At 44.6% G+C, this 17,998-nt stretch overlaps 1 protein-coding gene across 1 annotated transcript in view; it reads right to left on the reverse strand.

Moving 5' to 3' along the window:
• The window catches only part of LOC138736371 (S-adenosylmethionine synthase-like), a 33,877-nt gene extending 22,795 nt beyond the window's left edge, over positions 1–11,082 (reverse strand). Inside the window, exons 1-4 of the mRNA XM_069885770.1 lie at positions 10,889–11,082; positions 3,635–3,712; positions 2,845–2,967; positions 224–336 (exon numbers count right to left, since the gene is read on the reverse strand). Of these exons, the coding sequence (XP_069741871.1) occupies positions 224–336; positions 2,845–2,967; positions 3,635–3,712; positions 10,889–10,982 (408 nt within the window). The 5' untranslated portion in view covers positions 10,983–11,082. The remainder of the gene's footprint in view (positions 1–223; positions 337–2,844; positions 2,968–3,634; positions 3,713–10,888) is intronic.
• Positions 11,083–17,998: the final 6,916 nt, after the last annotated feature.

Below are 17,998 nucleotides of genomic sequence, written 5' to 3' on the forward strand. Positions count from 1 at the left end.
GATGGGCTCAATGTAGAGAACAAGTCCCTGGAACTCTTTCTTGAATCCCTTTGCTCCCGCTAGCATTACAAAGGGTTAAATAAAGAAGCATTTTTACATTTAATTGGAACTGCAGTTTGTTTTCTTACAGCGCAGGTTGACTTTATCAGAGATTCTGCATTAGAAATGGCCCCTTGACTTGTGACAGCCAATGCCCATTGCATGGCGATGGCCATGAACTCACCTGATCCCCCGCCCCAATGTCTTCTTCGTCTCTGTCCAGGTGGACTCCCTGCGCAATGTCTGGTGACTGCTGTTCCAATGCAACCAACACGTTGCAGGTCTTGTAGTCAAAACCTGTGCAGACACATCACAAACAAAAATTCCAAATCCAGGGACTTTGCATTTCATAGAACATACAAGCCCAGTTCAGGCCCTTCAGCCCTTGATGTTGTGCTGACCTATATATTCCTACCCTTCCTACCTTGCAACCCTCTATCATCCATGTGCCTGTCTAATTTTTAATTAAAAAAAATACAGGTAATTTCCACCCACGAGTCTGTGCCAACCAATTACACCCAATTGACCGACACTCCTAGTACATTTCGAATGGTGGGAGGAAATGGGAGCCCTCGGGGGAAACCCACGCAGGGAGAACGTACCAACTCCTTACAGACAGCGTGGGATTTGAACCCCCGGTCCCGATTGCTGGCGCTGTAACAGCATTGCCCTAACTGCTACATAATCCGTGCCGCCCCCAAAAAGTGTAAGAGTCAGCTAAGATGACCCTAACATTTTAGCCTCCATACTTCCCAATCCAGTGACAGTAAGTGCTCTGAGATACGACCACAATCAAATGGCCCCCAATGACACATTGGTAGTGTTGGCAGAGAATGAACTTGCCTGTAACATTTACAAACTGGAAACACAAAAGAGAAAGAAAAACGTTGATGAGTTTTTGTATGAACAATGGAAAGCGGGAGACACTCAGGCAATATCCATGGAGAGAAGTGGTCAGCCAATCATTTGGGACAAGAGTCTTTTCAATACTAAAGTGGGAATGGGAAATAAGGCACGGGAGAAGGCAGAGAGGAACCAAGAGGTGACAGGAAATTGGAAAAATTAAAGTGGGAGATGTCTGAGAGATGGATGGGATAGTTTTTCAAGTGCATTCCTGCCAGTTCAATCATGAATGATCTCAACCCCTCTCCTCGCTTTTGTGTGCCAGTGCATTGTGGGTCCCAAGTTTTAGATGCTGCTGGAAGCTAACTGAGGGTTGCAAGAGATGGCTCCCATCTGCATACCTGTCCCACGGAGCAAGGTCCGTGATTTGGTAGGGACTGAATTGGACATCACTGGCTCATCGAGCAGGGATTCCACTGTGAGTGCTGGGTGGATGATTTATCTCGGTGTCCACAAGCGGTGTAAGAGGGTCATAGAGCATGGAAACAGGCTCTTTGCTCCATCACATCATGCTAACCAATGGGTATTAATTCAATTTTAACCAGTACCCTCTGATGACATTTAAAAGCCCATCTGAACACCTCTGAAAAGCTGCCCCTGTTTGCACCACTCTCTATCACATTGCATCCCAAGTCCCCACCACTCTCTTGGTGAAAAGCATTCCCCTCATATACCCTCCAAATCTCTGTCCTCTACTTACACCCAATTAACCTATTCCCCCAGTACATCTTGAAGGGAGGGAGCTATTAGTGTCAGGGTCGTCCTGGAGAGGAGGCAGTTCTGCTTTTGGTGAGTTTGATAGTTGAAAATTTTGTGCTTTGTACGGACTGTGCTTAACAAGTATATGGACAAGAAGATCTATGTTGTCTTAGTGGACCACTTCTGGGAAAGAAGTATTTTTTTAAATTTATAGTACAGTCGAAACTGATTCCAGGCTCTTAAACCCAATTAACTTCCAACCCTGTACGTTGGGAGGGAGGGAGGAAACCAGAGTCCCCAGGGAAAACTCATGCAGGTCACGGGGAGAACGTACAGACAGTGCTGGATTCGAACCTAGGTCACTGGCGCTAAAATAGCGTTGCGCTATCCGCTACACTAACCGTGCTGCCTATTGGCTTCTGAAAGAGTTCAATCCTCTATGTTAGGGAAGGTTCTGTATCCATGTCACTGCAGCAAGCAAGAATTGTATTATATGGACCCCTACAGCAGAGACTGGGCCCTGTACACTGTACTTATGTGTATGATAATAAACTCACTTCGTCATTGCCAGGCTGGGAAGGGGGTTGGAGTGAATGCACTAAATCAACAGGACCATAGGTCTGGATTTAAGTGCAATGGCCCAAAGGTTGAAAAATCACTCTCTGGACTCGCACATGAAGGTTTATTTACAGAAGGTAATATTTTCCTGCTGCCAAAGGTTTGTTCCAGCTGAAGCCAGTATCATCTGAAGAGAATCTAACAAACTGCAACTACCCAAGGAAGTTTCAAAAAGGTTTATTAATTTAATGGAATTATAAAAGACTTACTGTATATATGTGTGTAATAGTCAAATTTTGTCGACCAATTTATGGGGTAAAATTTAGGGGGTTAACTATTAAACTACTTTTGATCGTAGTAAGTACCTACGTCTTTTGGTGTGCCAGGAGCTCGGATGGGTGGGCGGGCGGCTGGGACTGGATGGTAAGTCTGTATTTGGGGTGTCAGGAGCTCGGATGGGTGGGCGGCCAGGGACAAAAATTGGGGGTGGGGGGGTTCAACTTTTACACATAATATGTGGGGAAAAAAAACAGATCTTTGGGTTGAAAATATGGGGTCGACTTTTGCACAGTATCGAATATTACACCTGTATATACGTTCAATAATGGTTCATTCCCTTTAATTAGACGTTCATTTTTCACGGACCTTTTGAACAATTATCATAGCCAATGGCCTGGATCGTGTTCCTCACCACCTTTTGGTAATCGACGATGGCACTCGAGGTGATCTCCCCGCATAAAAGGACCATCCCAGTCTTGCAGACCGTCTCTGAGGGAAACAGGAGAGAGATTCCACTGAGCGTGGAGGTAGATTTAGTGATGCTTTGCTCTGTAAGCTCCGGGGACAGGAATCCTTTCCGTGATCGGTGCCAGTGTCACCAGCACCAGCGGGTGTGGAGGGGGTCAATCATGCAATATAATGGTGAGGCTCGTGGTGCCCGAGGAACCATCCTGGATACCTCGGTAGATTTATTAGCCAACGTCTTCTTTTTTTTTCCCCTGGAAATATCTTCCCCATGTTTACTCTGCTAAAACTTTCATGATTTCAGGTCATCGTTCTTATTACCGGGGGGTGGGGGGGGTGGTAAAAATAATCACCTTCGGAGTCAGAGTTTAATTTAATTTAGAGATACAGCACAGCAACAGGCTCTTCCGGCCCAAGAGCCAGCAACGCCAAAATGAACCCATGTCCAATTAACCTGCTAACCCCGTACATCTTAGGAAGATGGGAGAAAACCAGAGCACTTGGAGGAAACAGTTACGGGGAGAGTGTACAAACTCATAACAATCTACGGGCACCTCACCAATGTGAGAGCCCTCCTTTAAAGGCAAGCTTTTGGAAGCATCACCATTCTAGATAGATGGGGGCATGAACTGGTCGCTGCGAACAACTTTAAAGTGCTAGGTATTGTGGATGCCAGGTGCTGACAACTCACCACAGGCCACCTTGGCATCAGGGTCTTGCTGCAAGTGGGCATCAAGCACAGCGTCACTGATCTGGTCACAGATTTTATCTGAAAATAAGAGAGCATTAATGCGAGGAACATGTTGAATTTGGAACAAACATCTTTGGCTTTTCATACTTCATTTAAAATAAAACCACAGCTAACATTTCAAACTTAATCCAAATATACGTGGGGTTTTATATAAAAAAAGAGTGAAGGATGATGCGTTTCCCCTCAGTGGATCAAAGAAGTGATCAGAGGTAGGGTTAATCTAGTGTTAGGGGTAATGTGGTGGATAGGGGTGCTCTGGCGGACGGGGGTAATATGGCAGAGGGGAGTAATGTAGTGGATAGTGGTAATGTGGAAAAGGGGAGTAATGTGGTGGATAGGGGTGCTCTGACGGACAGGGGTGCTCAGATGGTTAGGGGCAATCTATAAGTAAGGGGTAATTTGGTAGATTGGAGTAATCTAGTGGTTTGGAGTAATCTAGTGGTTAGGGGCAATCTAGCAGAAAAGGGTAATCTGGTGGCTAGGGGCAATCTAGTGGTTTGGGGATGGAAGGGAAACTTTTGCCCATCTGACGTGGGGTCAACTTCCCAGTTCTACTGACTCACGGATTGATCGGAAAATTGCTTTGACTGGCTGGAAGCTCTATTTAAGAAAAAAAAGAGACAAATTTGGGGAAGGAAGAAGGTCACGGGGACACCAATATGCCTGAGTGTTATGCCTTCCAAAATGTAGTAGACACAGCCCAGGGCATCACAGGCAAAACCCTCCCCACTATCGAGCACATCTACAGGAAATGCTGCCATAAGACCCACACCACCCAGCATACATTCTGCTCTCGCTGCTGCCATCAGGAAAGAGGTATAGATGCCACAGGACTCATACCACTAGGTTCAGGAACAGCTGCTACCCCTCCACCACCAGATACCTCAACAGCAGAACTCAATCATGGACTGATTTAAGGCCTCTTACTTGTCCATTTTAGTGACTTTTTTAATTATTCTCTCTGTACTGCATAGTCAGTTTGTTTACATTTCTTTATCTGTTTATAGTTCTTTGTTTACATGTAAAAGCTCCTTCACTAGTTCTAAGAAAGTGGCCACATCATGTTCATAATGTGTATGTATACTGGGAAGGGTTGTGGCTGTCATATGACAGCACTGCCCCCTACCTAAACAGAGGACACACCAGCTGCCAATCAAGATTTGGTTGTGCCATGTGTTCTTTGTTCTCTCTCTTTTTCAGCTTAGGACCACCCTGCTTCACTTCAGGCCTAGAAACCTTCCCAATACAGAGAAAAATAAAGATTCAGGAATCCATCCAACCAGGCTTTCACCTCACTTTCCACCTTGTGTCTGTTGGTCCCCATCAATAGTTGCACATCAACAAAATGTCACCAAACATTTACATTTATAAATTTAGACATACAGCACAGTAACAAGCTCTTTCGGCCCACGAGCATTTGACCTACAACCTCTGTACGTTTTGGAGGTGGGAGGTGTTAAGAACCACACAGCTGCAATAAAAATTAGCCCAAGCAGTGTTACATTTAATATTTTTAATTATTAATCAACAATGATTATAACACCTAACTTATCTAAACTCAACTAAACCTATCTACAGTTATCTAAATTAACCCCCAACTATGCGGGAATACTCGAAAGATAGTTTCAAATTCAATTTCAGAAATTCAGTGGTATTGACCCATGGGTTTGAAATTGATGCGGCTCACAGACTTTAAGATGGGTGAGACATGCAGGCCTTAGATGAAATTAGCAGTTTATGAAGTGGGTGGAAAAGACCGGGAAGGGGGTGGAATGGGGTGGGGTGACAGAATGTTGATTAACTCATGAAATCCTTGTTGAGATGCTTCAAAGAAATGTCCTTTTTAGACGAGTGCCAACTTAAACTCCCCTCTTCTTTGGCATTGCGTAGGGGATATGAAGCAAGTGATGCTCACAAATCTTTCAGAACCTTTTCCATTGGTCGGCTGAACTCAAGTGGCTCTCACTCTGGTCACCATCCAAGCATAGTATTTCTTCCGCAAGTAGAACCCTTTTTGTGGGTCAGTTGAACAAAAGTGACCTTCACTCTTTTTGGTCATGAAGTGGTCTTCTCCTTCCTCTATAGGGACAGGAGGAAATCTGACAGATTGTCTACAATGAGGCCAAGTGGGTTTCTCATCCCCACAAAGGAGGTCGAAGCGCTCTTTACTCTTGTGCTGCCTTCTTAAAGTGGCCTCCTGAGCAAACAATGCACTGTCTTTTCAATAAGATGGCCATGTGGTCTCTGTTTCAGGGATTTTTTCCCTTCACTCTGCAAATGTATCAGAAATAGGAACATGCTGTCTTCGAAGCCTGCTGCTACAATCACTTTCCAAAAGCTGCAAGGTTTGTTAAATCTGTCCGACACAAATAAAATGAACTGAAAAATGGGAGAACATCATAGAGGAAACCAGAGCCCCTGGAGAAAGCCCAAACAGACACAGGGAGAAGGTATAAACTCCTACACACAGCTCAGGATTTGAACCCTGCTCTTGATCGCTGATATCACTAACTGTGCTGCCCCATTTAGGAGCTGCAAAGAAAGAGGTTGAAGTCTGTGCGAGGAGGTGGGGAACAACATTCCTGCAGTTCCCTGGAATGGTTTCAGCTTTCCACACCATGGAAACGGGGATATTTTAGCACAGGATTGCAGCAAACCAAACACATCTGCCCAGGATTAGAATTCCACGCATTACGGATCTGATTCCAGAATAGACCCGGAGTGCTGGGTTACCTGAGCTCCTGCTCCACTGTCTGTGAAGATGTGATATTAGATAAGAATGATATGCTCCAAAACATCTGATGTTTCTGTGGGCCAGGGAGGAAGTTTAGTGGCTGACTGCATCAGTTTACAATACTTTCTGATCGCAGGTACTCTCTCCTATAATAATCAAATTTTCTTTTGGCTCAAAGTGCTGGTCCAAAAGGCAACAAAAGGCTCAGTAGTTCTATGCGAGTGAGTTCTCTATTTCAGCCTGCCGTTGTGAGAAGGAAAGCTATCGGACCTCGAGAAGATTCAGGTATGTGAAATCTTGCACCAGCAGCCTTCAAGACAGTTCCTTCCCTGCACTCAACAAGCTCCTGAATGACCCCACAGCAGTGCTCTCATGTCTCTCGTGCTATACCAAGGGGTCTTTTCACACGATGCTGTTACTGTGCTCTTGTTCTCCTGCTGAATGAATTGACTTGCTGGACTGCCCTCTGTGCCCAGTATAATGTGACATTAATCAAACTCCCTCCTTCTTCCCACCCATGTGCTATTTAATTCCTGGTTAATCTTAAACCAGTGGTTCTCAATCTTTTTTCCCCCCCCCACTCACATACCTCCTTAAGTAATCCTTTAATAACCACAGGTGTCTGGTAAGGGGTTATTTAAGGGGCTATGTGAGTGGGGGGGAAAAAAGATTGAGAACCAATGTCGTAAACAAATAGATTACACTGGACAACAAAGATTTTGCTTCCTGAACACTTTTGGATGTATTTTATAGATTTTGGGCTGCAGATCATGAAAATCATTTTGACATTTTCCTATCATGTGCTGTTTTTAGCTATAACCTATTTTTGTGATTTCCTGTCATATTTTAAGTTTACTTCGAGCATACCAAAACCACGAAGTTCAACATGCCATTGACAGTTTATTTTCTGCATTCGCCCTCGGACTTCTTCCCTGCTGATCTTGGAGCAGTCAGTGACGAACGTGGTGAAAGGCTTCACCGGGACATTGCGACCATGGAAAAGTGGTATCAAGGCAACTGGAATCCATCAGTGCCAGCCGACTATTGTTGGACACTGACATGAGAGGCATCTGATGCTGAGTACAAACGAGAATCAGCGGCAAAACATTTCATTATTCGATTAACATGCTAAATTCAATAAAACTCTAGGCCAATTGGGTGTAATTGGGCAGCACAGACTTGTGGGCTGAAAGGACCTGTTACTGTGCTGTATGTCTAAATTAAAAATTTTAAAGTTAATGTTTCTCCAACTTCCTATGTGATACAGCAAATCTGAAATTATCTTTGTGTTCAGCTGGAGGTTGTCTATCATAATCCCAGATTAATTTTCAGGAAGAAAAACTTTTTGAAAAAATTTGTTCTGTGTTATCTTTCAATCCACTACACTCCTTATTTACACTTCTGTAAAGGTGTGTATTGACAGATGCCGGTAACCCCCAGCTTCCCACCAACACGGTTCTGCTGTTTATACTTGGCGAGGTCGGTTGGCTGTGGCTATCCCTCGAGGTCAAGGATAATGGACTTTGTTCCATTATCCACAGAGCGAAGATGCCTGTGCGTGTATTTGTTTAAAGTGTACTTGATGTTTCACTCCAAAAAGTACACTATACTTCACAAATCCACCAACTAGTTCCAATGGCATGGAAACCATGATGATTGGAGCTGATGGACTTGTTGCAGCCTTCGTCCGCCTTCACCGCATTGAGTTCAGAGTCACTTCATCTGCCTGTTGAGCTCTTGGTTGGATTGTTCTTTGTCAGGGACATCACCCTCGACCTTGCCGCCATGGGTGGCCCTACCAGGAGCACAGCTCCAGACGGCATCGCTCTTGGGATCTCAGGGCCACACTAGTTTCTCCACCATGACAAGGAGACTTACTATGGGCAGATGTGCAGATACTGCTGAATTCCTACTGTGGATGGGTCGATTCAGAAGCCCCGCCTCACTTTACCTGTGACTGGACATTTATCAGCTTGGCACACAAAAGGAGTGGGGCATGGAATTGACCTTGCCATATTGTATTTGCTTTCTCCCTTCATCAAATCTTCCAAAGAATTCCCACATTCATTGATTATCTCAATGTCCATTTATCTTTCATTCTCAGGAGTATCAAGTCAGATCATCTTGGCGAGTGCCAAAAGATTTTCAGCTGTTAGAAGGAAGAACCTTCTCTCTATCTTAGCTCTGAGTGGAGAATCCCATCCCAAGTTCACCTCTCCCAAAAGGAAGTGACTGATCTTATTTTGAATTTCCTTGCGGGGAAATTCCAGTCACAGATATCTTCTTATCCCAGGAATAAATTTGTCAATTAACATTGTGCTCTGTTCAAAGCAGGTACAACTGTCATTAGAAAAGGAGGTGACAAACAATGATAGCTTTCACCGGTGTCACTGGGGGGGGGGGGGGGGGTGGAGACCACAGGGGGTGACACCATCAGAGGGGGTGACACCAAAATGACTGTCTATAAAATTTTTTGTGCAGTATTTCAGCAGAAATTTATTATTTTTTATAAAAATATCCCTGTAGTTAATTTTCGTAAGCCCATCAATACACCTACAGGCTAAAATTCGATGCTAATTTACTTGTTGAACTCCGGTCAGTGCAGGTTCTATCTGCACGCGCTGTCATTTTCATGCTGCTGGTGTTTTTATCGTCGCTGCTTTTGTCAAATTTTCCGGTGTTTTCGCTCCAATATTGTGGTTGTTAGTATTTGTAATTTTAATTTTGCTAGTTGTTTATCTCACTGCTATTGCCGTTACATTCAATGATATATGGGAATTACGATTTACCAACAACATTTCTACAAAAAAACATCTCTAAGGATTCTGTATGGTCTGGTACGGGAGGGGGTCCATGGTGGAGGTGAGACCATGAGTTACCGCACAGAGTGACACCAACCCCTGGTGACAACTCTGGGAGAGATCTCTCACCAAAATTTGGAGAAAATGCAGAGAGACTTTCTATTTCTCCTGATCCCTTCATATCAAAGGATCCTATTATTGTTGCATAATAATACATTAAAAATGTTCTATATATGATTTCAACTTTTGTCTGCTGTAGAGTCACCATTTCTATTCCAATTTGCTTTTTGTATCTGTGGTGTGGGCTTTGTGTTTTATGTACCAGCGCAAAGTTCCTTAACATTCAAAAAAGATTGTCTTCCTCCTCCTCTTCCATCATTTTGGATAACTTCACATTTCACCACAGTATGATCTATCTGCCACCCTCTTTCCCATTGACGTAACCCATTTTTTAAGAACCTTTTGCTCCTCGGAGCACAGTTTTACATTTGGTTCTGTGTTGGCAGCACACTTAGATATAACGTGAGTTGTCATGCCATCTACTATTAGCTCTAATTGTAAAAGGTTTTGAACACACTGCTGACCCCGTGGTGTTAAACAGGAAAGTCTGGAGTCACTGTGCATTGCACTGACCCTGTGGCTACCTGTTAATAAAACCTGCCAGTTTGTTCCAAGCCCTTCTGTTTCAATGCATCACACTCAGGTTACAGATTTATTGGTCACAATACATCCATGACATCTGAAATTCCTTTCCCTGTGGACGGTTGGCTGAGTGATGAACACATCACCTTTACAGCGCCAGTGACCAGGATTCAAATCCTGTGCTGTCTGTAAGGACTTTGTATGTCCTCCCCGGAGGCTCCAGTTTCCTCCCACCATTCAAAATGTATTGGGGGTGTACGTTAATGGGGTGTAAATTAGACGGTGCAGACTTGTGCGCCGAAATGGCTGTATGACTACCTTTAAATTTAAATGACCACTTATTGGTAGTACAAAAAAAATTGTACACTAGAAATGTAAACAAACTGATGGCGCCTGTGATGTCCTGAGCTGTATCCACTACATTTTGCAGGGCTTTATGCTAGGGGATATTGGCGCCCCCAAACTTATTTGTAACAATATTACATTTACAATATTACATAATACAAGTTTCACAAAACTTTCATTTTTGTCAATCATAATTTTCCTTTTAGCAATTTTCTGGATGCCTTAGCATCATAAACTAAATACTTTCTTGGCCAGCAGACGGTGGTCAACCAATGCATGAATAACCAGGGGCAGGATGATAAACGATTTTGAAAAAATGATTAGCTATTTAAAGAATAAGATAGTTGCTGGAGATTTAAAATTAAATGGCATGAATCCAACGTCCCTCGCAGCCACTGAACGCAAGGGAATCGTTGGTCTAACCTAGAGCAGGTTCAGGGAAAAGGATACTGGGGAATTCTCCCTGCTGAGAGTAAAGCTGGAGAAGAGTGATCAGCAAACTTTGGACTTCTGCTTCTCAGTAGGTCTTGCGTGTGGCAATGCCCTGGACTGCCAACAGACCACCCTCCCCCCAAAGTCCCATCTGTCAGCTCTCAGTATTAAAATGGTGTCTTGCCAAGCGCTCACCTTAAACGTGGTCTGATACACAGGCTGGTGACAGCGCGTACCTACCTGGATGCCCTTCTCCCACTGACTCTGAAGTGAACATGAATGCTCCTTCATCGTGCAACAAATTGCTGTGGATACCATTCATCGGGCAACTCATCTTGGAAAGAGTTCAGAGCCTTGCTCCGATCCTGAATCAGAAGCTCAGGGAGAGAGAGAGAGAGAGAGAGAGAGAGAGAGAGAAAATTAAATCCCCTGACTCTAGTTTAACCCCTGCTCCTGCTATATAAGGCAACGAGAAAGATACCAACATGACAGCCATCCAAGAGGGGAGATCAGAGAAAGGGCTAGTCTCCTGGCAAGGCAATCAATTACTGTAGCTTATGCAGGAGCTACCCAGCGTTTAGCAGTGATCATGTCCTACCCTTGCCTTGAGTCGCACATCAACTTCATGTGCTTCACAATTAGTTGCTAAATGCTCTTGATATTTCAGCCCAGACCCCAACCCCCTTCTCATTTACTATTGGAAAGTCCTGTCCGAGAGTCAGTCCTGATTGAGGGACTCAGGGGGAGGGTGCAACAGGAGTGTTTTTTCTCTCTCTCGCACACTGGGTGAGATGATGCAATGTATTGATTGTGTAAAAATGTGTTTGAACTGCACCTCCAGTCTTTGTCTCTGCTGGGGGCTGCTTGGTTCAACAAAGGGTGGGGGCAAGAAAGGAATGTCAGAGAAGGCTTGTGTTTGTTGCAAAGTGCCGAGAAGCTCATGGGCACATTTCCTGAGCAGGTTTCAGCTCCCTTTGCCCGAACTGCCTCCTGTTGGGACCACAGCCCTCACTCCCCTCTTCCTTGAGAAGCACAAAGCCTTCGCATTTTTCTGCGATTCTACTCTGCAAAGTACAGGGATTTTAGTCAAGTGTGTGTGTGTGTTTTTCAATTCAAACTCTAGGATTTGCAAGCAAATTCATGGAAGTTTCTGTGGAATCTGTGCCAACTCAGCGTTTCAAATCCAAATAGTGACGAGAGTTACCAAGTTAAAGGACATATCTTTGTAAGCACATTGCTGGCCTCAGAGAGAGCTCAGTGGTAACTGCAAAAGAAAGGACAGGCGTTATATGTACCTGGAGAGCAACAAATGTTCCTAGAAATGCAATCCCCCTATATTGCAGCAATAGACCTTCCTCAGAGTTGTGGGCTGGTAGTGACCGCTTCAGGTCAGTTTTGCATCTCTGGAAATTTGACCTGACATACTGGGCCATGATGTTCCATGTGTGTAGAGCTCGTCGAAAGAACCAAAGACTTGTTGATCCAAACCAAGGCTTTTATTAGCAAAAGACCGGAGCTCTTCACAGGTGGCCGACCAGTCCGGAATGATCCGACCTGGCTAGGGACACAACCCTTTAAGGCCCAAACAATAGGTGTGGCTTAGCTCTCAGCCAATCGCTGTAAGCACAGTCTAGATACAGTAACTATATACACTATGTACATTGGTGATAGATCTGTACTATCACATTCACCCCTTCTTGGAGAATTGACCCTGGAAAAAAAAAACAAAAACGAGGGAGAGAATGAAAAGGAAGGGGTAGGTCAAGGACTGTAGCGGTCAGGGGGTCTGACCATCCGGCGTGACCGCCGTGGTGCCGGGATTGGGGTCGCTGGAGTGGTGTCGCCAGCGGGCTCATCGGGTGCGACTGCTCCGTCGCTCAATTCCCCAGTCGTTTTGTCGGCAGGGTGGCCCGAGTCATTGGGGTGCTGTTGGTCCTTCTGTTGCGGCACGGGGCCTGGAGCATAAGGAGTTGGGGTGTTTGCTGGGTCTACCGCGTCCTGAGCTAGGTCCCGCACCGAAACAGTGTCCTCCCGCCCGTCTGGGAACTCCACGTATGCGTAATGTGGGTTCGCGTGGAGTAGAGTCACTCGGTCAACCAAGGGGTCGTTCTTTGAGTGCCGGACGTGGCGTCGCAAAAGGACAGGGCCAGGGACGGTGAGCCATGCCGGTACAGTGGTTCCCGATTTGGATTTCCTCGGGAAAAGGAACATCCTTTCGTGGGGGGTGGCATTTGTTCCGGACTGGTCGGCCACCTGTGAAGAGCTCCGGTCTTTTGCTAATAAAATTGTAGAGCTCGTCGAAAGAACCAAAGACTTGTTGATCCAAACCAAGGCTTTTATTAGCAAAAGACCGGAGCTCTTCACAGGTGGCCGACCAGTCCGGAATGATCCGACCTGGCTAGGGACACAACCCTTTAAGGCCCAAACAATAGGTGTGGCTTAGCTCTCAGCCAATCGCTGTAAGCACAGTCTAGATACAGTAACTATATACACTATGTACATTGGTGATAGATCTGTACTATCACATTGTGTCAATGATACTGATGGAAGAGCATGTAAAGAAAGGTGAGGCTAGCCCGGTCCGGAGCGGGGGTGAAGGCAAAGTGCTTAGAAAAGGCGAGGGATTGAAGAACGCTGTTTCTGAAAGCACTTTCACTCAAATCAATGAAATAGGCCGAAGTCAACAATCTTGGACTCGTGCCCATAATATTCCCCCAGCAGGAACGAGGCCGGGTCCTGCAGATACTCCACAAGGGTGATTTTCTTTTTCAAAATGTCCTCTAATTCTACCCAGAAGGGTCTCGCCTTGGCGCTTAGCGAGTCTCTACAAGGAATGCATAAAGGTGACCTGGAAATCTGACCCTCAGCTAAGCACAGCACGGAGAAAATTACATAACCTAAGAGGGAGATAAGACGCATTCTTTGAGGTGTGGCAGCCATCCCTGCGACACGCCTCCCCAGGGCCTTTCTTAGTAGGAATAACAGGATCTCGTAAGGCCTGAAATCCTGAGGCGACAACTTGGAAATCCTGCCGGCTCCCCCCGCTCTTTTTTCTCCTGCCTTTGTATGTTTGCATTATTATTTTTAATAATTGATTTTTATGCTTTCACCCGGGTTGAGTGGGATGGAGGGTGAACAAATGGGGGTGGGGGGAAGGGAATAGGGAGGACTCGGCAAACAATGATCTGTAAAAGGGGAGGATTGTTCCCCTATAACAACGGGCTAATATAAGTCTGTAAAACTATTTTAAAAATTTAAAAATAGGCAGAAGTACCAAGCAGGTAGGAAGTTAAAGAGTAGGCAAGAGAATTTGAGGAAAAGAATAGAGGCACCTTGTCCCAATTACACTGGGCAGCAATCGTTTTTAAAAGATTTGGCTTGTTGAAAAACAAGTTGAACGCAAAGATAATTTCATATTTGCTGTTTCACGTGGGACGATGGAGTAACATTGAATTGATTTTTTTAATTGAATTTAGCGTGTTTGATTCCAAGCCAAGCTCTCAGGTTCACTGCACAGTGAGGAGCCCAGGGTTTGTCTTGGTCACTGAAGTAAAGGCCACAGGCTTTGTTAATAAGGGTATCATGCCACGTCTTTGAACCGTAAGTGTATACTCATCACATGTGTAACATGCTATGACATTGATATAGACATTTCTGCTGCATTGAATTTTCCCTGAAGACAATAAGTGCTCTTGCAAGTACCCTCCATGTGCATCAAGATGCGATCACTCTATATCAATGTAATGCTCAATGTCTTTACATGTGAGCGGCTTTTATAGCCTGCCTGCATCTATCTTGACTGAGCACGCCCAGACCCAAGACAATATTTGCACAGCACCTCCACTGAGTGCATGCCCAGGCCTGCTTGGACTGAACAAAACTTGGGGCATATACTAGTACAGGCGCTCCTCACCTTATGATGCTATGTTCCAGCAAACCCAACGTAAGTCGAAAAAATCGTAAATTGGAAAGAATACTGCACCTACCATTTTTTATAATTAAATTTAGAATGCCTTTATTCCACACTGAAAAAGCCATTATTGTAGACAGCTGGAAAGCACACTGGGCATGAAGAATGTTTGAAGCGTTGAACTAAAATTAATTGCTGGATGGTGAGGAGGTTGGGAAGCAACAGGGTTGTCAGTTTCACTCTCTTCTGATGATGCTCGTGAACAGCTCTTAGAACGCACTGGGGCATCGATACTTGTTGAAGGCTCTGGGGCATTGACACCTAGACAATAGGTTCTGGAGTAGGCCATTCAGCCCATTAAGCCAGCACCACCATTCATTTAGATCATAGCTGATCTTCCACCATCAGTACCCTGTTCCTGCCTTCTCCCCATAACCCTGTCCACAAAAACCTTATCGAACTCCCTCTTGAACTAATCCAGAGAACCCACCTCTACCACCCTATGCGGCAAAGCATTCCACAGACCAACAAGAAACTGGGGAAAAAAATTCTCATCTCTGTCCTAAAGGGCCTTCCCCATATTCTTAAACTATGGCCTCTAGTCCTAGTCTTTCCCAACATCGGGAACTTGTAACCAGTTTCGATCACGTCCAATCCCTCAGTAATCTTGTATACCTCAATCATATCTCCCCTCATCCTTGTATACCACGTATACAACCCCAGTTTATCCAACCTTTCGACATACGTCATTCCCGCCATCCCGGGAACCAACCTTGTGAATCTACGTTGCCCTCCCTCAATAGCGAGAATGTCCTTCCTCAAATTAGCAGAGCAGAACTGGACATATTACTCCAGGTGTGGTCTCACCAGGTCTCTGTCCAACTGCAAAAGGACTTGTTGAAGGCTCTGCATCATCGACACCTGTTGAAGGCCCTGGGGTATTGAGACTTGTTGATGGTCTATCAGGCGTAGTCTTCTTCAGGAAGATATCAATTTTTGACTGGAGAGATTTTTTTGTCTAAAATCAGTAGAATCTTGAATGGGATGTTGTTTTGACGGCAATGTCCTTTTGGCTGGGGAATAAAACCGTTCAAGAACCAGTCTTCCAATAATGCTAACGTCATCCAGGAGCTCTTGTTATGGAGAAAATAAACAGGAAGTGTATACTTACTGTCTTTGTTGAACGCTTTAGCATCATCCAGCATCAGGGGAGAGTAGCGTACTGCTTATTGCAAGTGTGGGAACAGATCTGAATTCAAAATTGAAAGCCTGGATTCGAACCATTGTAACTTGGAAAAATCGTAAGTTGGACCATCATAAATAGGGGAGCACCTGTAGATTTAAAATATGACAGGAAATCGCAACAATAGGTTAAATTTTTTTTTAAAATGGCACATGATAGGAAAGTTTTAAAGTGATTTTTATTATCCACCCAAATGTGTTCAGGAAACAAAATCTTCATTGTCCAGTGTTACACAGACCCATGGTGAGATGACATAACATTTTGTACGGTCAGACTCCCTATTTAAAATAGCCTACACTCATGATGAAGAGGAGTGAATTTGCCAGACCATTTTTGGACACAAGAAGAGATGAAATTTCCTCAGGCAAAAGATAATGAATCTTTGGAAATCTCCGCTCAGGAGCTCGGTGGAGATCAGTTGCTGTTTATCCAAGATAGAGATTAGATGAGGTGAATGTTCACTGTCTTTTTCCCATGGTAGGGGAATCTAAAACAAAAGTTAAGTGAGAGGAGAAAGATTTAAAGGGACCTGTGGGGCTAACTTGGGTTTGTGGAAGTTCCATTTTTATTTTGTTTCCAGCATGGTGAATGGGCATGGGAATTAAGTATTGCACCACTTTGGATGGAAAAAACTTTATGGACACTGGACTTCATTAATAGGGGGATTGAATTCAGGAGTAGAGAGGTCACTCTACAAATCTCTAAGACCACACTTAGAGTCTTGTGTTGTGTTCTGGTCACCTGTGGAGAGGGTGAAGAGGAGATTTACTAGGATGTTGCCTGGATTGGGAAACATGAGGCAAGGGCTGGGAGTTTTCTCTTTGGAGCATAGAAGGATGAGAGGAGATTTGATAGAGGTCTACAAGATTATGAGAGGCATAGATAGGGTGGACAGCCAGCACCTGCTTCCCAGGGCAGGATCAGCAATCACATCTGTACAGAGTGAAGGGAGGGAAGTTTAGGGGGAGATATCAGGGGTAAGTTTTTTTAACGCAGAGAGTTGCGGGTGCCTCGAATGCCTTGCCGGGGATGGTGGTGGAGGCTGAAACATTGGGAGCATTTAAGGGACATGGATGAAAGAAAAATAGAGGGTTATGGCTTAGTACCTTTAATTTTAGGAAGAAACATTTGAGGGTTGAAGGACCTGTTGCCTTGAAAACAGTAAAATTCTGCAACTGCAGGTCTGTGCCCAAGATGGCGCCCCCTGTGTTCTGTAGTGACTATGAGGGGAGAGCAGCGGACCAGTGCAGGGCATCAGAAATTGGGAGAACACTTCCTGTTGAGAAGGAGAAGCAGAGGAGATGGCCCTATTGGATGGTGATCATGGCAGTGGACCTGTGAGGGGCTCAGCAGCTGATAGACCCACTCAGGCTGCGGGCAACGCGGTCGGGGGACCCATACGCTCTGCTGGAGACTGGCTCATGGGAACCAGATACGGGAGCCGGGATTCGAGAGGATGCTGAGGACAAGAAGGGGCTTCTGAAGGGCCTCGGGTGCTGAAGGCTTCGTGATCATGTCGGATCTGGGGCCCAGCTTGCCGATGGATCGCACAGGAATCTGGCGGCTGCTGAGGTTGCAGGAGCGCTGGAGGTGAATCCATGGACATGGTGTCTCTGAAGGGATTCTCTGTTTCTCTTTCGCTCCTACTGTATGGGGCACTGGGCGGCAATTAATGGCGACCCTTCATCTGCCTTACAGCAGGCAGAAGGCAATTTTGTGTAATATGTCTTCTGTGCTATTACATGACAATTAAGGAGTCTTGAATCTTTTTTTAATGAAAATTTTATTTATCGTATCAATACCAAACTTGTATCAATTATGATCCAAAAATTTATATATTTTTCCCCCAAAATCCCCCTTCCCCTCCCCCAAGGAGGAAAAAAAAACACCTAGTCTATATATTAATCATATTCTCTTGATATAACTATTGTATCTCCTGAATATTGATTGAGAGAAGTGGGTGGATGGGTTTTTATTAACAAATTCCTTATATGCTTCCCAAATCTTATAAAAATTCCCAGTCTGATTCCTTAAATCATAAGTAATTTTTTTCTAATGGTATACAATTTTGTATTTCAGTGTTCCATCTGTCCATCATTATAAAATGTTCTGCTTTCCACGTTACTGCAACACATTGTTTTTGCTACCCCTATTTTGCTATATTAAAAATTTTTTATTGATATTTATCCAACTTCAA

This window comes from Narcine bancroftii, chromosome 6 (genome assembly GCF_036971445.1).
Source record: "Narcine bancroftii isolate sNarBan1 chromosome 6, sNarBan1.hap1, whole genome shotgun sequence".
NCBI classification, from domain to species: Eukaryota; Metazoa; Chordata; class Chondrichthyes; order Torpediniformes; family Narcinidae; genus Narcine; species Narcine bancroftii.